The sequence below is a fragment of the Phalacrocorax aristotelis genome, chromosome 4 (assembly GCF_949628215.1).
Source record: "Phalacrocorax aristotelis chromosome 4, bGulAri2.1, whole genome shotgun sequence".
NCBI classification, from domain to species: Eukaryota; Metazoa; Chordata; class Aves; order Suliformes; family Phalacrocoracidae; genus Phalacrocorax; species Phalacrocorax aristotelis.
In genome coordinates, this window is record NC_134279.1 from 1,264,951 (window position 1) to 1,284,212 (window position 19,262).

General features: G+C 44.7%; 1 protein-coding gene and 1 long non-coding RNA gene across 2 annotated transcripts in view; one reads left to right on the forward strand and one right to left on the reverse strand.

The window, feature by feature from the left end:
- The window catches only part of LOC142056894 (uncharacterized), an 89,365-nt gene that overhangs the window by 27,777 nt on the left and 42,326 nt on the right, over positions 1 to 19,262 (forward strand). The gene's annotated exons all lie outside the window — the stretch shown is intronic.
- On the reverse strand, positions 670 to 2,403 carry LOC142056892 (alveolar macrophage chemotactic factor-like). Its single transcript, XM_075092417.1, has 4 exons — positions 2,331 to 2,403; positions 2,060 to 2,186; positions 1,906 to 1,989; positions 670 to 1,724 (listed from the first exon to the last, which is right to left on the reverse strand). The coding sequence occupies exons 1-4, from the start codon at positions 2,401 to 2,403 to the stop codon at positions 1,706 to 1,708; spliced, it is 303 nt and encodes a 100-aa protein (XP_074948518.1). The 3' UTR covers positions 670 to 1,705.

Sequence of the window (19,262 nt, forward strand, 5' to 3'; positions counted from 1 at the left end):
TAAACCAGCTCAGGCTCGCTCCCTGCCCTTGGCCTCCCAGGGATCTGCCAAAAGGCATGGGTTTCTTCTCAGCCTCTCCAAGGGGCGGTACTAGCTCATTTCAAGCACAGCAAGAGGATGGAAAGGTCAAACCTCTTCTCATAACCCTACTGAAAAAAGCTTTAAGCCATTTGGCCAAATTAAACCTGTCCTTTTCCTCATTTCAAAAGGAGCAGAAACTGGCACAAAGATTTAGGGGGATGTGTGAGAAACAGTCGTTTCACAGCTCCACATGAAGTTTTCAACTTCTAGGTGGCTGCCGTGAAGTGGGAGGGAGGAAAATGGAGCGCTGGTGCTTTTCACATCACCTTCTGAAATTATTTCATTTCCCTGCAAATGGGACCATCTAAAAGAGGCTCGGTCTTACTGCTCTCACACCATAGCTCTCATTCAGGCAAAGGAAGGCTGAGGATTGTAGTTCTGGAGTGGTGCAAGTGTATTGATGGGCACAGCTTATACAAGCCATTAACTGAACCGAGAAGATTTGATGTTGCAAGATCTGCCTGCAACATTAACACATGGAAACAGACACCAGGCAAGTGTAACAATATTTATTTTTTGAAAAGCAAAACTCTAAGTGACAAGGGAAAATTTCTTAATTAGGAAACAGAGTTAGTAATAAAAAATAAGGAAAAATATTCCATTGGATTTACAGGAGCTTATTACAGTTATTCTGGATGTATGATGATACCTCCGCACGATGATTATATGTATATAACGATCAGGACTTCTTCAGCATTTGGGAAAATGAGTAGATGAATAGAAATCATATGGTCTCACCATGATGACATTTAAATACCAGTATTTAAAAGTGGTTTAGATACCACTTCTTTTTAATCTTCTGCTGGATAGAAACATGAAGAGCAGAGGAAACTGCATATACACAATTCCAAGAGGAATTTGGACTAGAATAAATAAACATCCATCAACACAACAGCATGGTCACTTATATGTAACTTTATATAAATTATGACATTATGCCATACAGAAAAAGAGACATCATATGTCTGAGGTTGCAAGGAGCAAAGCCCACCACCTCCCTCAAAACGCAAACGCGCGGAGTAAGCCGCACTTCTGGCAGGGAAGGGAACTGAAGTGGCTGTTGGACTGGCGTGGCTGAGCAGCCTGCATGGCTTTCCCACAGGAGCTGGGCAAGAATTTTTCCAGGCACATAGCTATACGATGTGCAAACCAAAATAGAGACGTGTTTTGGGAGGCAGCAGTTCTCTACTCCGAGCTGCTGCACAGAATAAATGTTTCTATGCAAACTACTCATGTCCTTACAAAGGCACGTAGCACGGAAATATACCTTGCGCTGATGCCGAAGCCTCAGCAGTGGCTGCTGATGCTGCAGCCCAGGCAAATTTTTTCCTGTGAAATAATTCAGGATACCCCCTGTGTCTTTTCTCCTGCCTAACATCCCCAAAGCAAGGTTTTAGAGGCAGTGAAGTAGTACAGCACTTAGAACTGTGCTTTGCAGACAATGTCCAAACTGAAGATACATCTTGCATAGTACTCGCAATATTTAAATAAATACGATCAGATATCATTACATTAAACAAAGTACTCAATAAATAGGCGGAGCTTAAAGTGCGTTGCAAGAGAGGGAAGCCCCCGCAGCCCCAGGCCCAGTGTCATCTCCCCGCCAGCGACGTGCTTTCCCCCATCAGTTCTTCTGCGATGAGCTGAAAGCAAAAAGCCGAGAAAACAGAGATGAGCACAGCCTGCCGTCACCTGCGAGCCTACGGCTTGCTGGGGAGCGGGCGTTGCGGGAGGCGCACGGGGCTCCCCTCGCTTCCCCCGGGGTGTCGGGCCGGGCCGACCCGCTCCCTCCCGGGACCCCCCCGCGGCGTCGCCGGCAGGTACCTCTCGAGGACCCTGGCGACGATGATCTTGACCCAGGGTGCGGAGGGGTTCAGGCAGACCGTCTGTCCGCGCTTGGTGGTGGCTCTGCGGGGCGAGGCAGGGGGTGAGGCCGGGGCCGGGCCGGGTCTGGCCGAGGCCGGGGCCGGGCACTTACATGACTTCGGGCACGGCGCAGTGCGGCCCCTCGGCGACGAGCTCCAGGCGGGCCAGGCGCCGCGGCGCGATCACCTCGGAGACGGTCCGCGGGCAGCGGCAGCGCAGCTCCCCGGCCAGCGGCGCACCTGGAGGCGGGCGGGAGGCGCCTCAGCCCCGGCGCCCCCCGCCCCGGTCCGGCCCGCCCCGCTCCCCCGCCGGGCCCCGGGGCCCCCGGCGCCCCGCGCACCCCCGCCGGCTGACCCCGGCCCGCCCCGGCCGTGCCCGCTTACCCCGGCAGAGCGCGGCGGCCAGGAGGAGGACGAGGAGGAGGAGGAGGCGGCGGCGGCGCAGGTGCGGGCTCATGGCTGGCGCTGGCGGCGAAGCTGCTGTGAGAGCCCTCTGTGACAGCGGCCCCCTTGGCCGACGGGGCTTTTATCTCCCGGCGGGAGCTGCCGGGGAATTTCCCGGGCGCGGAGTGGAGCCGGGGGGGTGTGCTTGGTGGGGCTCCCCACCTCCCCTGCCGCCTTGGCCCCTTTCCACCGCCGGCTGTCGGGTGCTAACCCCGTGCAACTCCGCACCCTCATCCGGTGGGGGTTGCTCCCCTGAGCACCCCTTCTTCACCTACCTGACTTTTGAAAACTGGAAATCTGTTTTTCCTGCAACTAGGAGGCACTCAAATTTCCATACCTACACTCCTAGTAATACCAGCCTTCTATTCCACTCCTCTGCACAGTTGGGTCACTCTGACATCATGACTGTCAAGGCATTTTGCTAACTTTGGCTATAAAGCAGCAAAATAAACAGTTTTCTGGTAGCTTATAAAATAAATGAGATGCAATTTTTCTGACCTTCATTTACGTAGGTTTAGATCAGTTATCGCCAAAGCACTTTCTTTTGTAATTCATTTTGGTATGAAAAATTATTTTGCACATCTTTGTTTTTGCAGCTGATCCTTTTTGTCTCTTCCACCAGCACATGTGAACATGAGTGGAATCAAATTGTTCCAGGGTCAGGCTGCCATGTGTCTTGACCCATCAACTTGAATGCCTTGTGCATCCCTAAAGCTTCTAGGTCGGGGTTTTTGTACCCTTGTTGTTTAGATTTATGACATCTTCATGGATATGCAGGAATTTAAGATTTGCAAGTTTGTTCTTAGATCTTCCTCCCCTGCAACTTCCTAATCTTTATTTACTTTATAAATATTTGTTTGCTGTAGAACACACATCCAAAACTCTGAGCGCTAATTCAAAATCAGATAAGCCCAGTCAGATTTCAGCGAAACATTCCTGGTTTGTGAAGAAGAGAACTGCTCATGAATCATTATTAGAATGACTTGAAACCAAGCATGGTACAGGGAATGTTTTGAACTGGCTTGACTTGATTTTCAGGGGAAAATTGACATTGTTTCCTTATAAGAAGACTGTCAGCACAGAGGTGGCTTCTTGCAACTAAACCATTGTCATGGTTTTAATTGGGATAGGGTTAATTTTCTTTACTGTAGCTGGTGCAGTGCTGCGTTTTGGACTTAGTATGAAAATAGTGTTAATAACACACTGATGGATTAACTGTTGCTAGGTAGTGTTTACACTTGTCAAGGACTTGTCCAGCCTCCCAGGCTCTGCTGGGTGCCCAAGAAGCTGGGAGGGGAGGGGGCACAGCCAGGACAGCTGACCCCAACAGGCCAAAGGGATATTCCATACCATATGTCGTGCCTGGTATATGAACTGGGGGGAGTTGGCCAGGGGAAGCAGTGATTGCAGCTTGAGGACTGGCAGGGTTGGTCAGCGGGTGTTGAGCGGTTGCAGCACTTCTTGTCTGGTTGGTTTTTTTCCCCTCCCGAGGTTTCCCCTCTCTCTCTCATTATTTTCCTTTACATTATATAATTATTATTATTGCTATCACTGTTCTATTTTAGTTATTAAACTGTTTGTCTCTCAACCCATGAGATTTCTTACTTGTGCTCTTTTGATTCTCTCTCCCATCCCACTGTGGTGGGGGCAGTGAGTGAGTGCTGTGTGGCTCCCAGTTGCTGACTGGGGCTAAACCATGACAGTCCTTTTTGGTGCTCACTGTGGGACACGAAGGGTTTGAGATAATAACAGTTGCTGGTCACAGCATTGATCCATCTGTTCTCAGTATTAGTTTTTCAGACCTACAGCATGCTCTTGTTTTTGCTGTACATGTTAAAGATTTCTACTGGTTTTGTAGTTTGCTGTGCTCTGCCAGGATTAGTGATGTTTTGCCTGGGAGATTTGTTATTACAACATTGGCCTTGAGCTTTATCTGGTATTTGGGGTTTGTGTTGAAGCTGTTACTATACTTTGGGTACCACCTCATGGAGACAATTAGCAATTATACCTCTTCCTCTGAGAGGTTTTTTATGGAGGAAGTACAGAATGGCACCTTAGCTACCTTCTTCTATGATGCCTCCTCCTTCATTACAACAACTTTTCAGTATCTTGAACATTCTTGAGTAGTTAAGATACTTCTATTGGTATTGCTTGGGAATATTGTTTTGGATTTGTCTAAGGTTAGTAAGCGATTTAAGAATATCATCCAGAGATCTGCTCTAAGATTTGATAGTTATGAGTGGCAGGGCATGTGGGATAGTATGGGCAAATGCCTAGCTCAGTGGGCCCATGACACCTCAGGCCATCAAGGAAGAGATGCAACATACAGATGGGGCTCGTGATTGAGGGCTGGACTTGACCATGGACGCTATTGCACAGGTTATCCATCAATGTGAAACGTGCACTGCAATCAAGCAGACCAAGTGGGTAAAGCTTCTGTGGTATGGGGGACGATGGCTGAAACATAAATATGGAGAGCTCTGGCAGATTGACTATATCACACTCCCACAGACCCACCAAGGCAAGCACCATGTGCTTACAATGGTGGAAGCAACCACCAGATGACTGGAAACATACCCCGTGTCCCATGGCACTGTCCAGAACACTATCCTGGGCCAGGAAAAACAAGTCCTGTGGCAACACGGCACCCCAGAGGGAACTGAGTCAGACAACGGGACTTATTTCCGAAACAACCTCATAGACACTTGGGCCAAAGAGCACGGCATTGAGTGGGTGTATCACATCCCCTATCATGCACCTGCCTCTGGGAAAATAGAATGGTACAATGGGCTGTTAAAGACTACACTGAGAGCAATGGGGGGTGGGACATTCAAGCACTGGGATACATGTTTAGCAAAAGCCACCTGGTTAGTCAACACGAGGGGATCTGCCAGGCGAGCTGGCCCTGCCCAATCAGAACCCTTACATACTGTGGAAGGGAATAAAGTCTCTGCAGTGCACATAAAAAATATGCTGGGGAAAACAGTCTGGGTTATTCCTGCCTCAGGCAAAGGCAAACCCATTCATGGGATTGCTTTATCTTGAGGAACTGGGTGCACTTGGTGGGTGATGCAGGAGGAGGGAGAAGTCCGGTGTGTGCCTCAAGGGGGTTTGATTTTGGGTGAAAACAGCCAATGAACTGAATGGCATAATGCGAACTGCTATATAATGTTGTATGTCATCACTACTCTGGTTGCTATATGCCATATCAATTGGTATCATAGTAGGAATCTCCCAAATTAATGAAGAATGAACTTTGATTAAACCAAGCAAAGTACAGCGGTGATGGAACAAGGACTGACTTCAGCATGCAACAATCGGACACCACACACGCTGCCTCTCCTGACCTGAAAGACAGTTACGTTAGATGGAGCCCAAAGCCATGGACTGGGTGAACTCAATGGACATTTTGTGGACATTTTGTGGGCATTTTACAGGAGTGGTTCCTAGACTAAGGGAATGATAAATAATATCTGTGTATTTTATCAAAGGATGGGAAGGGGTGGGTGGTTATTGAAGTTGTATTGGATAGTGTGGGATGTGAGCATGACATAAATGCTATGGAATAAAGTTTTGGCTGGGATAGATTTAATTTTCTTCATTGTAGCTGGTGCAGTGCTGTGTTTTGGACTTAGTATGAAAATAGTGTTAATAACACACTGATGGATTATCTGTTGCTAGGTAGTGCTGACACTAGTCAAGGACTTTTCTAGCTTCCCAGGCTCTGCTGGGTGCCCAAGAAGCTGGGAGGGGAGGGGGCACAGCCAGGACAGCTGACCCCAACAGGCCAAAGGGATATTCCATATCATATGACGTCATGCCCAGTATATGAACTGGGGGGAGTTGGCCAGGGGAAGCAGTGATTGCAGCTTGAGGACTGGCAGCGTTGGTCAGTGGGTGATGAGCGGTTGCAGCATTTGTTGACTTTTTCCCCCGGTTTTCATTTCACCCTCTCACATTATTTTCCTTTTCATTTTTTTATCATCATCATCATTATCATTACCATTATCATTATTATTACTATTTTATTATAATTATTAAATGTTCTTATCTCAACCCACGAGTTTTCTTGCTCTTCTGATTCTCTCCCCCATCCCACTGGGGTGGGAGGAGTGAGCGAGTGGCTGTGCGGGGCTTGGTTGCTGACTGGGGCTAAACCACGACAGCTAGTAGATTATATTTACTTTTTTTTAGAGACAAGCCAAGTAATGATTGTATAATAACATTAACAGGACAGAACAGGAATTAACTGTAGGTAAAACTACACTGGCAGGGGTGCCAAGATGGAAAGCAAAATAAAGTGATTTTTGAAATTACAAGTGTCACAGTACAGTAATCCTATTAAAAGATTTACTGTCTGAAAACAAAACCAAGTCAGGGCTCAAAACAGGTCAGATGTAGCATGTGATGTGAATCAGTCCCAGTGAGGCCTTAATTAGGTGGCAGCCTAGTGGTACACGGAGACTCTCACTCCTGAGATCAGATAGTTCATGGGGCTGCTGGCTTCGTCCCTCGGGAGATCAGCCAAGCAGGAAGATTGTAGGTCATAAGCAAATGGCGATTGTCCCATGGAGTCGGTAAATATCTAATGACTAATTTGCACCCCTTTCCAATTGCAGTTCGGCAATGACATGCTTGGAAGCTCTTGGCTTGTAGTTTGGTCTTATAAGGAAATTACACGATCAAGACGTCTCTCTGTCCTGCTCTGTCATTCCCCCCCTCCCCAGTTTAACCCCTCCAGCAAAGTTTGTGTCATTTGTCCGACTTCAGAAAGATTTGACAAAGAGCTGTCAAGAGGTATCAGCCAAGTTAGTACAAGTTTGCGGCGAGTCAATGTTGGATGGAGGGAGAGAGAACGCCAGACCAGCACTGCCATTGGGGGAAAATCTGCAGCACAAGCTTTGCTCTTTCCGCCTCGCCAGCTGGCCAGTCCAGATGTTCCTGCCTGCAGGAAGTGCATAGCACGGAGTTAGCTACCTCCTGCGCTGTCTCTTGTTCAGCTGTTCAAGTGTGATTAGAACACGGAAAACGGGGGAAACGTGGAGCGGCTTTTATGGTCTTGGGGAGAAATGGAGAGGTTACAGGAGAAGCAGCTATGGACTGTAGCCTGCTAGGGGACAGAGAGGTTGTGTGGGAGTCCAGAGGCTGTGGCACTGAGTGGATTGGAAGACGCATACATCTTTAGCTCTGAGCCTGCTACCTTCCCGTGGGTTATATGCCCTTTCTTTCTTTTTCTTAGTTGAAAACTAATAAATTATTGTTAATGCGAATGAATTCTCCACTGATGTGCATATGAAACGGTGCACAAAGCTGATGCATCGTGTAGCTTGGCTTCTGTCTTCAGGACAGAAATTTTGTAGCAGAGGTGCTCTTCCCGGCTCTGTTTTTGCAGTCTGACTTACCCTTCTAAGTAGCAATAGTCATAGTAGGCCCTGGTAAGTAGTGTTGTATGGTTTTTTTGAAGCGGCAGAGAGGCAACTGAAAAGGCTGGACCCAGGGAGAAGCAGGGGCATGCTTTCCTTGAAAACAAGAGGGATTCCTTAAGAAAACTGTAGGAAACACAGCTGCTAAGGATGAACAATTGCCCACAGGTGCTTAGGGGCAACCACTGAGCAGAAAAGTTAGAAGCCTTCCCTGAGATCCCTTGAGATATTCCCTCCAGGATATAGCACCATGAGCATTGCAATGGGAATTCCCAGTGTGGCTGCCCCAGGGAAGCGCCATGTTCTTTGCAGGACAACACAAATGAAAGCAGATTTTATTTGTATAAGTGCATTACTACACTGATAAGAACACACACAGTTGAGTGGCCACAATCTATGGGAATCAGGTGCTCTATTCCACCCTCGTAGACCTCTGTGTCTCCATAAATAGTTTTCTGCTAAACATAGCCCTCACATGCTGAGCAGCAAAACTGAGGTTTATGCAGTATTACCAGGAAGAAGGATTTAGCCAGCTGTAATAAACTGAGGCAATAAACTGTTAGGATGATGCACAGATAATCCAGTGCAGGTCGCTGAAACTATCATTAGGAGATCCAACTTTGAGTAAATGTGGAGAGCAGATCTGTTGAGTAAGACATTGTCACTCGCTCATGCACAGTCAGATTACGTGTTGTTCTTGGGCAGTAGGCATGAGTAAGGAGAGTTTATGCGACAGTGCTGGGCTTTATGCTTTGGTGACTGTTCACAACATCTGAACTGTCAGACTCATTCCACAGTGGTTACTGCTGAGGAAATTCCAGAAGAAGCCTCCTGGGGTCTGAACTGTGAGGCTGTTAGGACGCGGAACAGCAATGTGTGAAACTCGGCAGCCAGGCCTCCAGCAGTTACGTGGTGAAATGAGCAGTAGTCAGAGAGGTCGTGAACATGCTGAAATGAGCTCATTACTGAGCTTGATCCTGTGAGTCACTACTCGTGCAAATAGACCTGGCACAAGGGAAATGGGTATCTGTGGGAGTATTTCAGAAGGCAAGACCATCTGCCTGAGCAAGGCTTTGTACCTGCAGACCTGCACATCACCTCTGGCTACCTTCCATGTGAATGTCGGTGGGCTCTCTCCAGTCCATATGACAACAGCCACAAGGCTGAGCTGTAGTTGAACTCTCCTGGATTCTACCCTTTCCTCTGGCTCCTCTCACTGCCTTTGGCACATTTCCTTTGAAAATAAGAAAAAGACAGGGAACAGAAAGAATCATGTCAGCCAGAATTTAGAAAGCTGAGTTCTTCCCTGCCTGCTGCCAGATCTCTGTCATTGTAGATAAGTCTGTCATGCATTGGCTGCAGGTGGTACAGACGTGCTTGAGTTAAGTTTAAATTAGTTGTGCTGAGTGGTGGTGTCAGTATATCTATGACAGAGCTCATCAACGTGTTTGTATTTGCCTTGCTGGAGTTACCAACCTTGCTTAGGTTCTTTGGTAGGAGCTGCTGTGTGAAGATACTCTGGAAATCCTCAGTGTCCTTAGCGTGGGCCTCAGGGCTACCGGAGCATAGAAAGCTGGCCCAGCTTAGGCAGGCCCTAAGGAAATGCATGTGGAGTATTACTAGCCACATGACTTAAACTTCTTCATGTTATCCAGTTGCTAATTCATTAAATGCAGGAAGTTATTCCGTTGCTTTGTTGCACACTTTGGCTACTTGCCTTTCCACAGCAGGTATTTGGCTTGGCATCTGTCGTGAGAGTGTGCATTCATAGGTGACAAGCCCCAAAAAGCTAAAAGGCAACTGAACATGAAACAATGCCTCTTTCATTTCAACAAGCGAGGACTTTACCAAAGTACACAAAAATGTGTTTGGAGGATATGTCCCGGATACAAGTTTTAGGTCAAGTTTTTTAGAAACCATTTAACATGGGCGATCTCTGAAGGGGCAGGGGTGTTTCTGATTGAGTCAGGTGTTCCCTCTGGTGCTTTGATTAGGAATTAATTATGTTCTTGTGTAAAGTTTGTAAGAGAAAGCTAGAAAAACATCAAGTCACTGCTACCTGCTATTGTCTACAGCCAGAGGGTATATACTGCTGCTATCCCCTCTTATCTCTATTATTATGTTACCTTTTTTTTCTGTATTGATGTCAGGTTTCATAGTATTCCCTAGCTATGATAGGGTGCTCTGCCCTAGCACCTACGACTCCTCCTGTGGATCCAGCCCTGTCATAACGTACAAACAAAAATTGTCTTTGCTCTCAGAGAGCCCATACTGTGGCTTTTCAATCCCCAGGAAGATTTGCTGGAGGACGGAGCCAAATTTCAATATCATGCTATAATTGTGTGCAAAATAGGTTTTATATCTATCAGATGTTTTATTTCCTTGAATTTCCTTGTGTGTTTCTCTAGTTTGGAACTGTTTCCAGTCCATATTCCCTTGAAAATAATACCTGAATGCCTGAAGAAATATAAGCGTCCCATAGTTCTAATTGTGTCACAAAGGATCTCAACTCAGTGTTGTCAACTGTGTCGTGGCACATGTCACACACTGTTGTGCACTCATTTCTGTAATACCCTTTGAGATGTTAACATTTGCGTTTAAAATTATGATCTATAGCAAATGATGGTTGGTATTTTCTTACCTGTCTTCCTGGATCTTCATGTGATTTTAACATTCTGGAGTCCTTAGGTCTGTCTTTTTGGCCCCCAACAGAGCTGGAGGATCTCCTTTAGCTGTGCGCATTGGTGACGATAAGAGCATGAACAAACACATCGTTAACAGCTGCAAAGGAATGTGTTTGCATTGCTCAAGCATTACCTTAGCAAATACAAAGGGTTGGCTTTGACATTGGTTCTTTTGGTAATCATTTCTCCATTTTTCAGTTTCAAGTGCCAACTTACCTTTTCTGAGATAGCTAATGGGAATGTAGTTACTGCCACACGGTGACCTTACTTAATGTGACTCCTGGACACACAACAATTTAAAAAAGCGTATAAATCGACTGTCTGGTGGTGGATGGACTGGTTCTGGTATTTTATACCTAACATAGAAGGGCAAGAGGAGCGTCCTTTTGAAGGTGAGAGCAAATTGTTTAGGCGATTTGTTCCTACCCCTACTGAGGGAGAAGAACCCCCACGCTTTTTAGCGGCTGGATAAAGATTGCAGTTGGGTGACTCCTTCCATCCCCACATAGCTGTTCATTTGATAAGCCTTTGAGGTCATAACGACTCATGAAAGGCATAAAGACTGACACAAAAAAAAAGGTGGTGGCTTTTTTTTTTTTCAATTTGAAGACTTAAAACAGTATTTTTAGTTCAAGCTGAGCAGCTCATGAGCAGTAAAATGCATGCTTCATTTCAGGGCATTGTTGACTAAAATGAAGGGTTTGCTTCCCAAGTGGACCCCTCAAAGAAGCTTTGAAAACGAAGTCCTCCCATCCTTACACTTCAAGCCTGATAGCAAAGGTTTTCCTCAACTGGGAAATGAGCTGTTTCAAAATAAATACCTAAAAATTTGTTACATCTGCCAATAGTTAGAAGTAAAGCAAATATGGGTCTCTTAAGAAATGAGTTATTCACCCAGTTAAAAAAACGAACCCAAAACACCAAAACAACACAACAAAAACCCCAAACCTGGTTTAAGCCAATTTCAATCCTACTAAGTTTTCAGGTTCAGTGGATCTGAGTAATTTTTGAGACTGTGCTTTGGATAGTTGTGGTCTTTTGGTTGAAGTGTTGACATCAGTTGAGAAAGCAGTGACACGAGACCGGTGACCACATGAAAATGGGAACACTTCTTGGAATCATCACAAAATCTTTGAAGTCTTCTCTTATGACACTCACACTTTAATCTTCCATGTTACTTTCATTGGTCGTGTTGCAATGGAGGAAAAATGAAGAAGTCATACTTGACTTACATCCTAGCAGATAATAAAGCTGCCATCTCAGGGAATACTTTCCTGAAGCACTTTGAGTGCTATGCACAGGTTTGTTCTTCAGCATATTTGGACTCTGTAGTAAAATTGATTACATTGCTCCTGGCAACAAAAAATGCCTGCTATTTAGTTGAAAGGAAGGAAAAACTAATATTGATAAGTTTCCTTAATTCTCAGTGCATTATCCAAAATAGCATACGAAACAGCAAGAGAGACCAGTATTCATTTCGGCTTGTTAAAGGCAGGTGTTTAGAGAAGGTGTTTTGAGGAAAGACGTTTATAACATTTTTGATAAATGCCATCACCACTGAGGTTACTTTCAATGGCTATCTTCCCCATTATCTTATTCTTCCTTATTTTTCTTTCTCCTTTTTAAATTTTTTGATTGCTTGACTTCAAATAGCCTCAGGGTACAGGAATATGCAAGGAGACCGTGCTAAAAATTACGCCAACAATTGTGAGCACACCATCTTTTCTTTCTTAAAATTGCTAGTGAGTGCTGGTGCCAGGAGTACACACAGAGGGCAGAAGTAAGCTAGAGGGATTCTTTAGAAAATAGGCTACTGAAAACAGCAGCTTTTGGTTTGACTGAAATTCAGCATTTTTGCCTTTGGTTTTCTTCTATATAAGCAAAATTCCCCCCAAATTAAATTGATCGGACACTGACTGGAAAGAATCATTTCGCTTATCTCCAAATACTGTTTTGCTGTGAGATCAGAGTAGCTTAATTTAGATAAATGGTTTACCATTAACGTTTGAATATGTGCTTGAATTTGACAAAATCACTGCTTTCAAGTGAAGTTTTTCAGTTTATTTGAATCATGACTTTTCTAGTGGAGTGCTGCTCCATCAGCACACTTTCCATCCAGACAGCCCAGCTTTGGTACACATAATTTGAAACCAAGAGTACTCAGTACTCTCACTGAGAACATACTCCTGTAGGCCTTATTCAGCCAGCATTAGACATTTGCTTCTTATTCTGTTTCTTCTAATAGTCATTTTAGTATCAGAAGATATTTGCATGCTCTCCTTTATCCTTTCCTCCAAGCAGGAATAGTATTATGAGAACTTTTCAACAGGGAAATTATTCTATAGCATTCGGCCTGCCAACAGGTCAAGGGTGTGCAGATCGATTTACAGCTCTTTGTCACATTTCGTACTCAATCTAGTCTTGTGCTGACTTTGGGGAAAGATTTGGGTATGAAAAAAACACTTTTTTTATGTTAATCTTAATTAGGAGCGGGTGAAGCTGCAGTGTTCAGTATGAACTCGCTACAATACTGCTTGTTTTCTTTGGCTCTTTTTATTAAAATCGTCGTCATGGTTAGCGGTAAATTACGTAAATTGCTTCTCTTTGTAGATGCCATTCTTTGCTGTCAGCGGTGAAGTACCAAACAGAGAAAGCCCAGAGGGGAATGAGAGAGAAGCAGGAGTCAGTGTGGCCTCGTGTACTCTACATATCACAGTAGGAGCCTGAGGATACAGGGACTCCACCTGACTTAACTTTCTGGAAAAGGAATTAGCAGAAAATGAGGAGTTGATAGAATTTTGAACAGGAGTTCACTGAGTCAGCAAACAGGTTTTTATTGGCTTGATTACTGGTCTGCTGCTGGCAATGTTGGGCTTAGTCAGCCATGAACCAGCCCAGATTGCCGTGCATTTGTTTATCGGTTATTGATAATTCAAACATAGAGCTTTCAGAGTCCCTCTCTTTTCATTATTTGTGTTGGGTGACTAAGTGCCTTTCACACAAAGATCTGGCACCTGCACAGACAACTCTTACTTTTTCAGTAAGAGCAACTGAGCTCATTAAATACAAGTTAGTACTTAAGGAAAGACTGTGGAGGCTGATGGTCCAGAAGTTCTGGGCTGAGTACGGGCTATAGTTAGATAATTTTAATGAAAGAGAATAGAGCCTGTGTGTTCGCACGGCAGATCATGCTTGATTTTAAGCATCCCTTCTGCTTCCAGTCACAGTATGCTATCTACAAACTCCTCCCAGAACCCACGTGGCACAGTGAGGTGCAAATTAAATTTTGGCTCTGGAGTTCTGCTTGCAGATATAGCGAACATTTGTTCTGGTTTGGCAGGAAGGAGGTAAAAGTATATAGGGCATGTTCAGATTTTATTTGCACCTGTTTTGCACCGGTTCTGTTACATTAGGTGCTGGATGAAGCCCAAACAAAAGCTGTCTGGCGGCATGGTTTATATCCCTACTCACTGATGCTCAGTAAATTCTTAAAATCAGTGGCATATGCTGGTTCCTGCACCTGTGGTTCATTCTGCAGAGGCAGGTGCTTCACTCTCCCCAAGAACTGTTGAGCCTTTCCAGCACAAAGTGGCGACATGCAGGTATGGAATGTATTTCATGAAACCAGAATCCATTAACTTGCCGAGATACTCTTGATGCTTGTTTAGCACCTAGATCTCCAGGTCTGATGAATAATTACTGTACAGGCCCATCTGCTACTGTCCCAGCAACATAACTTTTTGGAGGGTCAATGCCAGGCCGTTTTGTGAAGCAGTTAGCACAGCAGTGGTAGTTAGGCACGGTACTGGCGCTATTGTGATCGTGCTTGGATTTGTGAATAATACCAAGATCATAGCACTGCAGTTTGTGCCTTGTTGGGAGGTTGTCCCAGGATTTTGATGCAAGGAGGTGAGATCTATCCTGTCTATGCAAAAAGTAACAAAAAGGTTAAGAACTTAGAGTTCTCAGTGAGAAGTATGGAGTACAGTTGGTTAGAAGCTTCTGCTGGGTGAAATTCTTTTGGGGAGGAAACCTTAGTTTGGGCTTTAGGTTGTTGAATCAATACTGTTCCTAAGGTAGGCATTAGCATCTACATCCGATGTGACAGAAGTTTGGAAACATGGCAATTCAGGTCAGGAGCTCTTTTGGTTAGTAAAACTGCTGAGTAAATGTAATGTTGACCTTTTTCACTCACCCAGTATAATAGTTTTGCAATAAAAGCAATTCCAACATAAGTCTTGCATAACAGGATGAGAAACCTATTAAACTTCACTTCTGGGCTTTTGTGGAGACTTGGCCAATCCTATATAGCTTAAAATTTCTCCTGCAGTGGAAATCCCCTTCTCACTGGTAGTTCTTCTGGGGCAACTTACTTTCTTCTTTTTTTAAAAAAAAATTGTGCCGCCTCTGACCAGCAATTTAGATCTGGTGATTTCTAGACTAAATGAAAAGTTACTGTCCCCCCTAGATTTGAAGGGAAGGTCAATTCACCCATCTCGCCCTTAATTTCTACTCCATTCTGAACTGGCAAGTCTGCAGCCATCCTTCCCCTCAGAACAGAAGTTTAATAATTGCTATGCCAAAAAAATGTTTTCACCTGTAACAGCACACATCTTGCAGTTTTCTTTGGAAGACTTCCAGCCTGTTTTAGAACATCATAGCTTATTTTGAACCTTCTTCATCTCTTGGATTTCATAGTCTCACTTTATTTTGATTTTAATTCCTTTTTTGTGTTTTCTTCCAGCCACCCCCACCCAACCCCACCAGCTCCTTCACTTATCTTGTTCCACTGGGAATGCTAGCTGACAGCGTATATACTTTGCAAACTAAATCTACTGCTCATACCAGCGTCACCCTTTCTCATTATTGGTGATTAATCAAAATTTGGGGGTTCAAAGTGCTTTTTCAGTCAGAAGAAAAGATCTGTGGGTGGAATTAGATATTTTTCATGTAACGTCATGTATTTATTATAATGGACAAAGCATTCCTTCCTTAAGGAGCCAAATGCCAGATGTAGTAGTTTCCCCACTTCCAATTCCTGTTGTCCAGTGTCTGGCAAAAGCCCTGTCTTGGTGGTTGTTTCTACTGCACTAATTCCATCTGTGCTGGGCTCTTCTGTTTGTGAGGTTCTTGTGTGCTTGCCTGCCTGCTATCCCCACCTGATTTCTGCATGTGCTCCCTTTCTCCCACTAGTGTCCAGACAGGCAGGAAGCCTTTGTGCAGTGCCAAGCTCTGAGCTCGCTGCCATGGCTGCTGTCCACAAAGCTGGGTTCAGCCTGGGCTACGGCAGCCTGTCCCAACTGGGGCATGGCAGAGCGGCCTGCGTAGTCATTCTGTGCAACTTTAACAAAACACTGGCAAGACTCTTCCTGATTCACAGGAGGATTGTACAGGCCTAAACCAACTTTTGTTTTTTGGTCTTAATGATCTGACCTTATTCTAAACCACGAAGCAGTTTTTTGAGGCCTGTCTCTCAGCCTTTCTTTTTGATGGTACTTTCTGACTGTTTCTGTGTTCTTGTGTCCTGTATTTGGATTAGAAAATGTGAGAGACAGCAATTACCCAATTACTTACATAATTACACCCTGAGCCCTGTATAGTCTGGCAGTATGAGCATTTCCCACCCTCAGCATGGAGACATGACTGCTGCACTCCAATCGGATTGCCTCTGAGGGAAGATGAACAATATCTTGCTGTCACCACCTACTGCTGGCTCTTGTCTGTGCATTTTTTTTTAGTAGGCATGAGTCTCCTGACTCTGGGGATAAACAATTAAATCAAACCAGACCCCTGAATGTCTCTGAGAGATTTCCTGCATTGCATCAAAGAAAGAGTAATAGCAAAGCTATTGGGATGCAGAGGGATTCACAGAGAATCGTCAACAGAGCATTCAGTGCAACAGGTGGAGCGGCAAGCTGCTGGCTGGAAGGGCTATGTGTTGTTTGAGCTACGGTGGCACTTTTTCATGTGTTCTACAGGTTGTCCTCTCATCAGTTGTACAGATCACTTTTCACTATGCATTTAGTTTGAAAACACCATCTGTTTCTTTTAGGCAGTCTTTCTTGCCTAGTTATTCAGAGAAAGGTAACTAAATGCTAGTGAAGGCTCTTTCCTGTGTCTTGTGTCAATTTTATTTATTCTTTCTCTATTTCACCTATATTTTACTTGGAAGTCAGATTCTGTCTTTTTCCTGGATAATGTAGGGGGACTTTGACAATTAAGTTCCAAATATGAAATGTTTTCCAGATTTAAATTCTTGGAGACATGCTAATAAAATGTTCCCATAACATATGGGAAGTAAAAAGTGACCTGCCTCTGCAGAAGTAAGAGCAAGAAGTGGTCATCTTCCCTGCTTAGTCAATTCCAGGGGCAGGAATGGCTGAGAAACTTTAACTTCTTACTTGTGAAGTCTTCCCAATTTTTCTTACTGCGTACTGAGTAGAACTGGAGGCACCTGTGAGGCCTGAAGCGAACAGATGTATTCCCCCAGGTTTGTGCCTCTAAGATTCTGTCAGCTTCCAGTGAACTCTGACTTGCCAGGAAAGAGCTCAGCTATGCTCTTACATATCACAGAATCCCAGAATGGCAGGGGTTGGAAGGGACCTCTGGAGACCATCCTGTCCAACACCCTGCTTGAGAAGGCACACCCAGAGCAGGGGGGCACAGGACTGAGTCCAGATGGGGTTTGATTGTCTCCAGGGAAGGGACAACTCAGCCTCTCTGGGCAGCCTGTGCCGCTGCTCTGGCACCACATAGAACAGAAGTTTTTCCTCATATTCAGGTGGGATGCAGGTTCTTGCTAAGTAACTGATGATTTGGTGCTAATTGTTGCCAGGTGGTGATTCTAGCCGTCAAGGGCTTTTCGTCTACCCTTGCTCTGCTGCTGTGTGGGAAACTGGGAGTGGAAGGGATCTGGCTGGGACAGCTGATTTGGGTTTGTTGGGGGATATTCCATAGCATGTGATATTGTGCCTGGTATGGTACGTGTGGGTGGTGGGAAGAAAACAATGGTGCATTGTGGTCAGGTGCTGTGCATTGGTCAGTGGTGAGAGCTTGCATAATTTGTTGGTTGGTTGATTTTTTTGCTTTGCCCCTCCTCTTATTTTCCTTTTCATTGTATAACTTTTATTATTATTGTTATATTTTAATTATTAAACTGTTCTTATCTCAACCCATGATTGTTTTTTCTTACTTTTGGTTTTCTGATTCTCTCTCTCATCCTACTGGAGTGAGTGAGCACTTGTGTAGCCCCTGGTTGCTGACTGGATCTAAACCACAACACGGGGCCAAGCGGATAAGTTCTTATTTGCATTCCCTCCTCAATAGACCAATTTCCCTTTGTAGTTCATTGCAGAACCTGTAGTTAACCTACTGAGACCTGAAAATAACATAATCAGTTTTTGTGCCAAGTGATAGACCTAAATTCAGGGTTCACGGAGGTAAATTCGAAAATGGGAAAGTTGCAATGAAGTCATATATTACTTTGATGAAATTGGTTTTGCTTACAAAGAAGGCACTAGTTCATTTTTGCCTGGCTGCTAGCAGTAAAAAAAATGTTTACGCTATTTTTTTCACACAGCAGTTAGCCCAGAGTGTCCCTAGTGTTTTCTGAGGATCATGTTCTCAGTGCTTTTCTTGGCTGAACGTACATATTCGTTTATATCCTGCTTAATTTCAATCTCCAACCTTGTTTTCCTAGTAGATGGGAGATGTTTTCCAGCCTGGTGCCTGATCCTGTTCCCTACACATCCAGGTTGCTTTCCCGTGGAGCCTAGGATGTAGCAGGGCATGATGAAAATCCAGATATTTTCCTGACAGGGAGTCGGGATGCAGCTGAATTGTTTGTGCAGCTCTAAGAGTGGGGGAGCACTCTCAAAACCGTCATTTCAGATGGAGCTGCTGGGAACGGGTATTACCCAGTCTGGCTGAAGGCAGTCAGTCATATCACTTTGCTGTGTGTGTTTTGCACAGGTCTTTGTTTTGCGTGTCAAAATGGGATTTTGTTTTGCTGCTATTTTTTTTATCTGGAGAAGGTACTAACTTGTGATTAGAATTATCACTAATGAAGGACTGTGATTGTATCTCTTAGTTTCAGTACGATTTCACCTTAGCCCCTGACGCTGTATATACTGTATTTACTCACTGTCATTTGTCTTCTGAATCAGTATCTCAGAAGCCACATGGAGGTGCGCTGGGATCTTGATGCCATCGTACATGCTGTTTTTACAGTCCTTCTGCCATGCTTCCTGGTGCATCCACACCCAGGCATTCCTCTTTGTTCTCTCTTCAAACCAGTTCTAATGTTGGCACCACAAGCCTGTATAGCGTGAGGCAGCCAGCGATAAAAAGCCACCTGCGATGAAAAAATCCTTGTGTTTATATAGAACTCTTCACAGATTATGTAAGTTTTCCAGGAGTCAGTTCTCATGTGCTGTTTCTGTGGCATTTGCAGGGCTAACCACAGCAGTTATAGTTAGGAGAGCCATTGATGCAGCGGGTATAAAGAGGAGTCCAGTCCTCATCTTAAGAAGCGTTAAGAATGGAAACGTCCCGGAGCATGCTTGTTTCAGGTAGGTAAGTAGGTACTTGGAGGCTAGACCTGCATTGAAGCAAGGTCTTTGTGGAGTAAATAAATGGAGCAAGTCTTGTTCATAAAGTCAGTTTATTTGTTTGAAAACAAATATTTCAGAGACACAGATCATCCAAGGTACGTAGATATCTATTTCCTATCTACATAAGGGGGCTGCGTGTCTTGACAGACTTGG

Coding starts and splice junctions, on each gene's coding strand:
- LOC142056892 (XM_075092417.1), bottom strand. CDS start 2,403: ATGAGCCCGCACCTGCGCCGCCGCCGCCTCCTCCTCCTCCTCGTCCTC. Junction 2,187..2,330: donor GGCCGCCGCGCTCTGCCGGG/GTAAGCGGGCAC, acceptor GCCCGCCTCCAG/GTGCGCCGCTGGCCGGGGAG. Junction 1,990..2,059: donor TGCGCCGTGCCCGAAGTCAT/GTAAGTGCCCGG, acceptor CTCGCCCCGCAG/AGCCACCACCAAGCGCGGAC.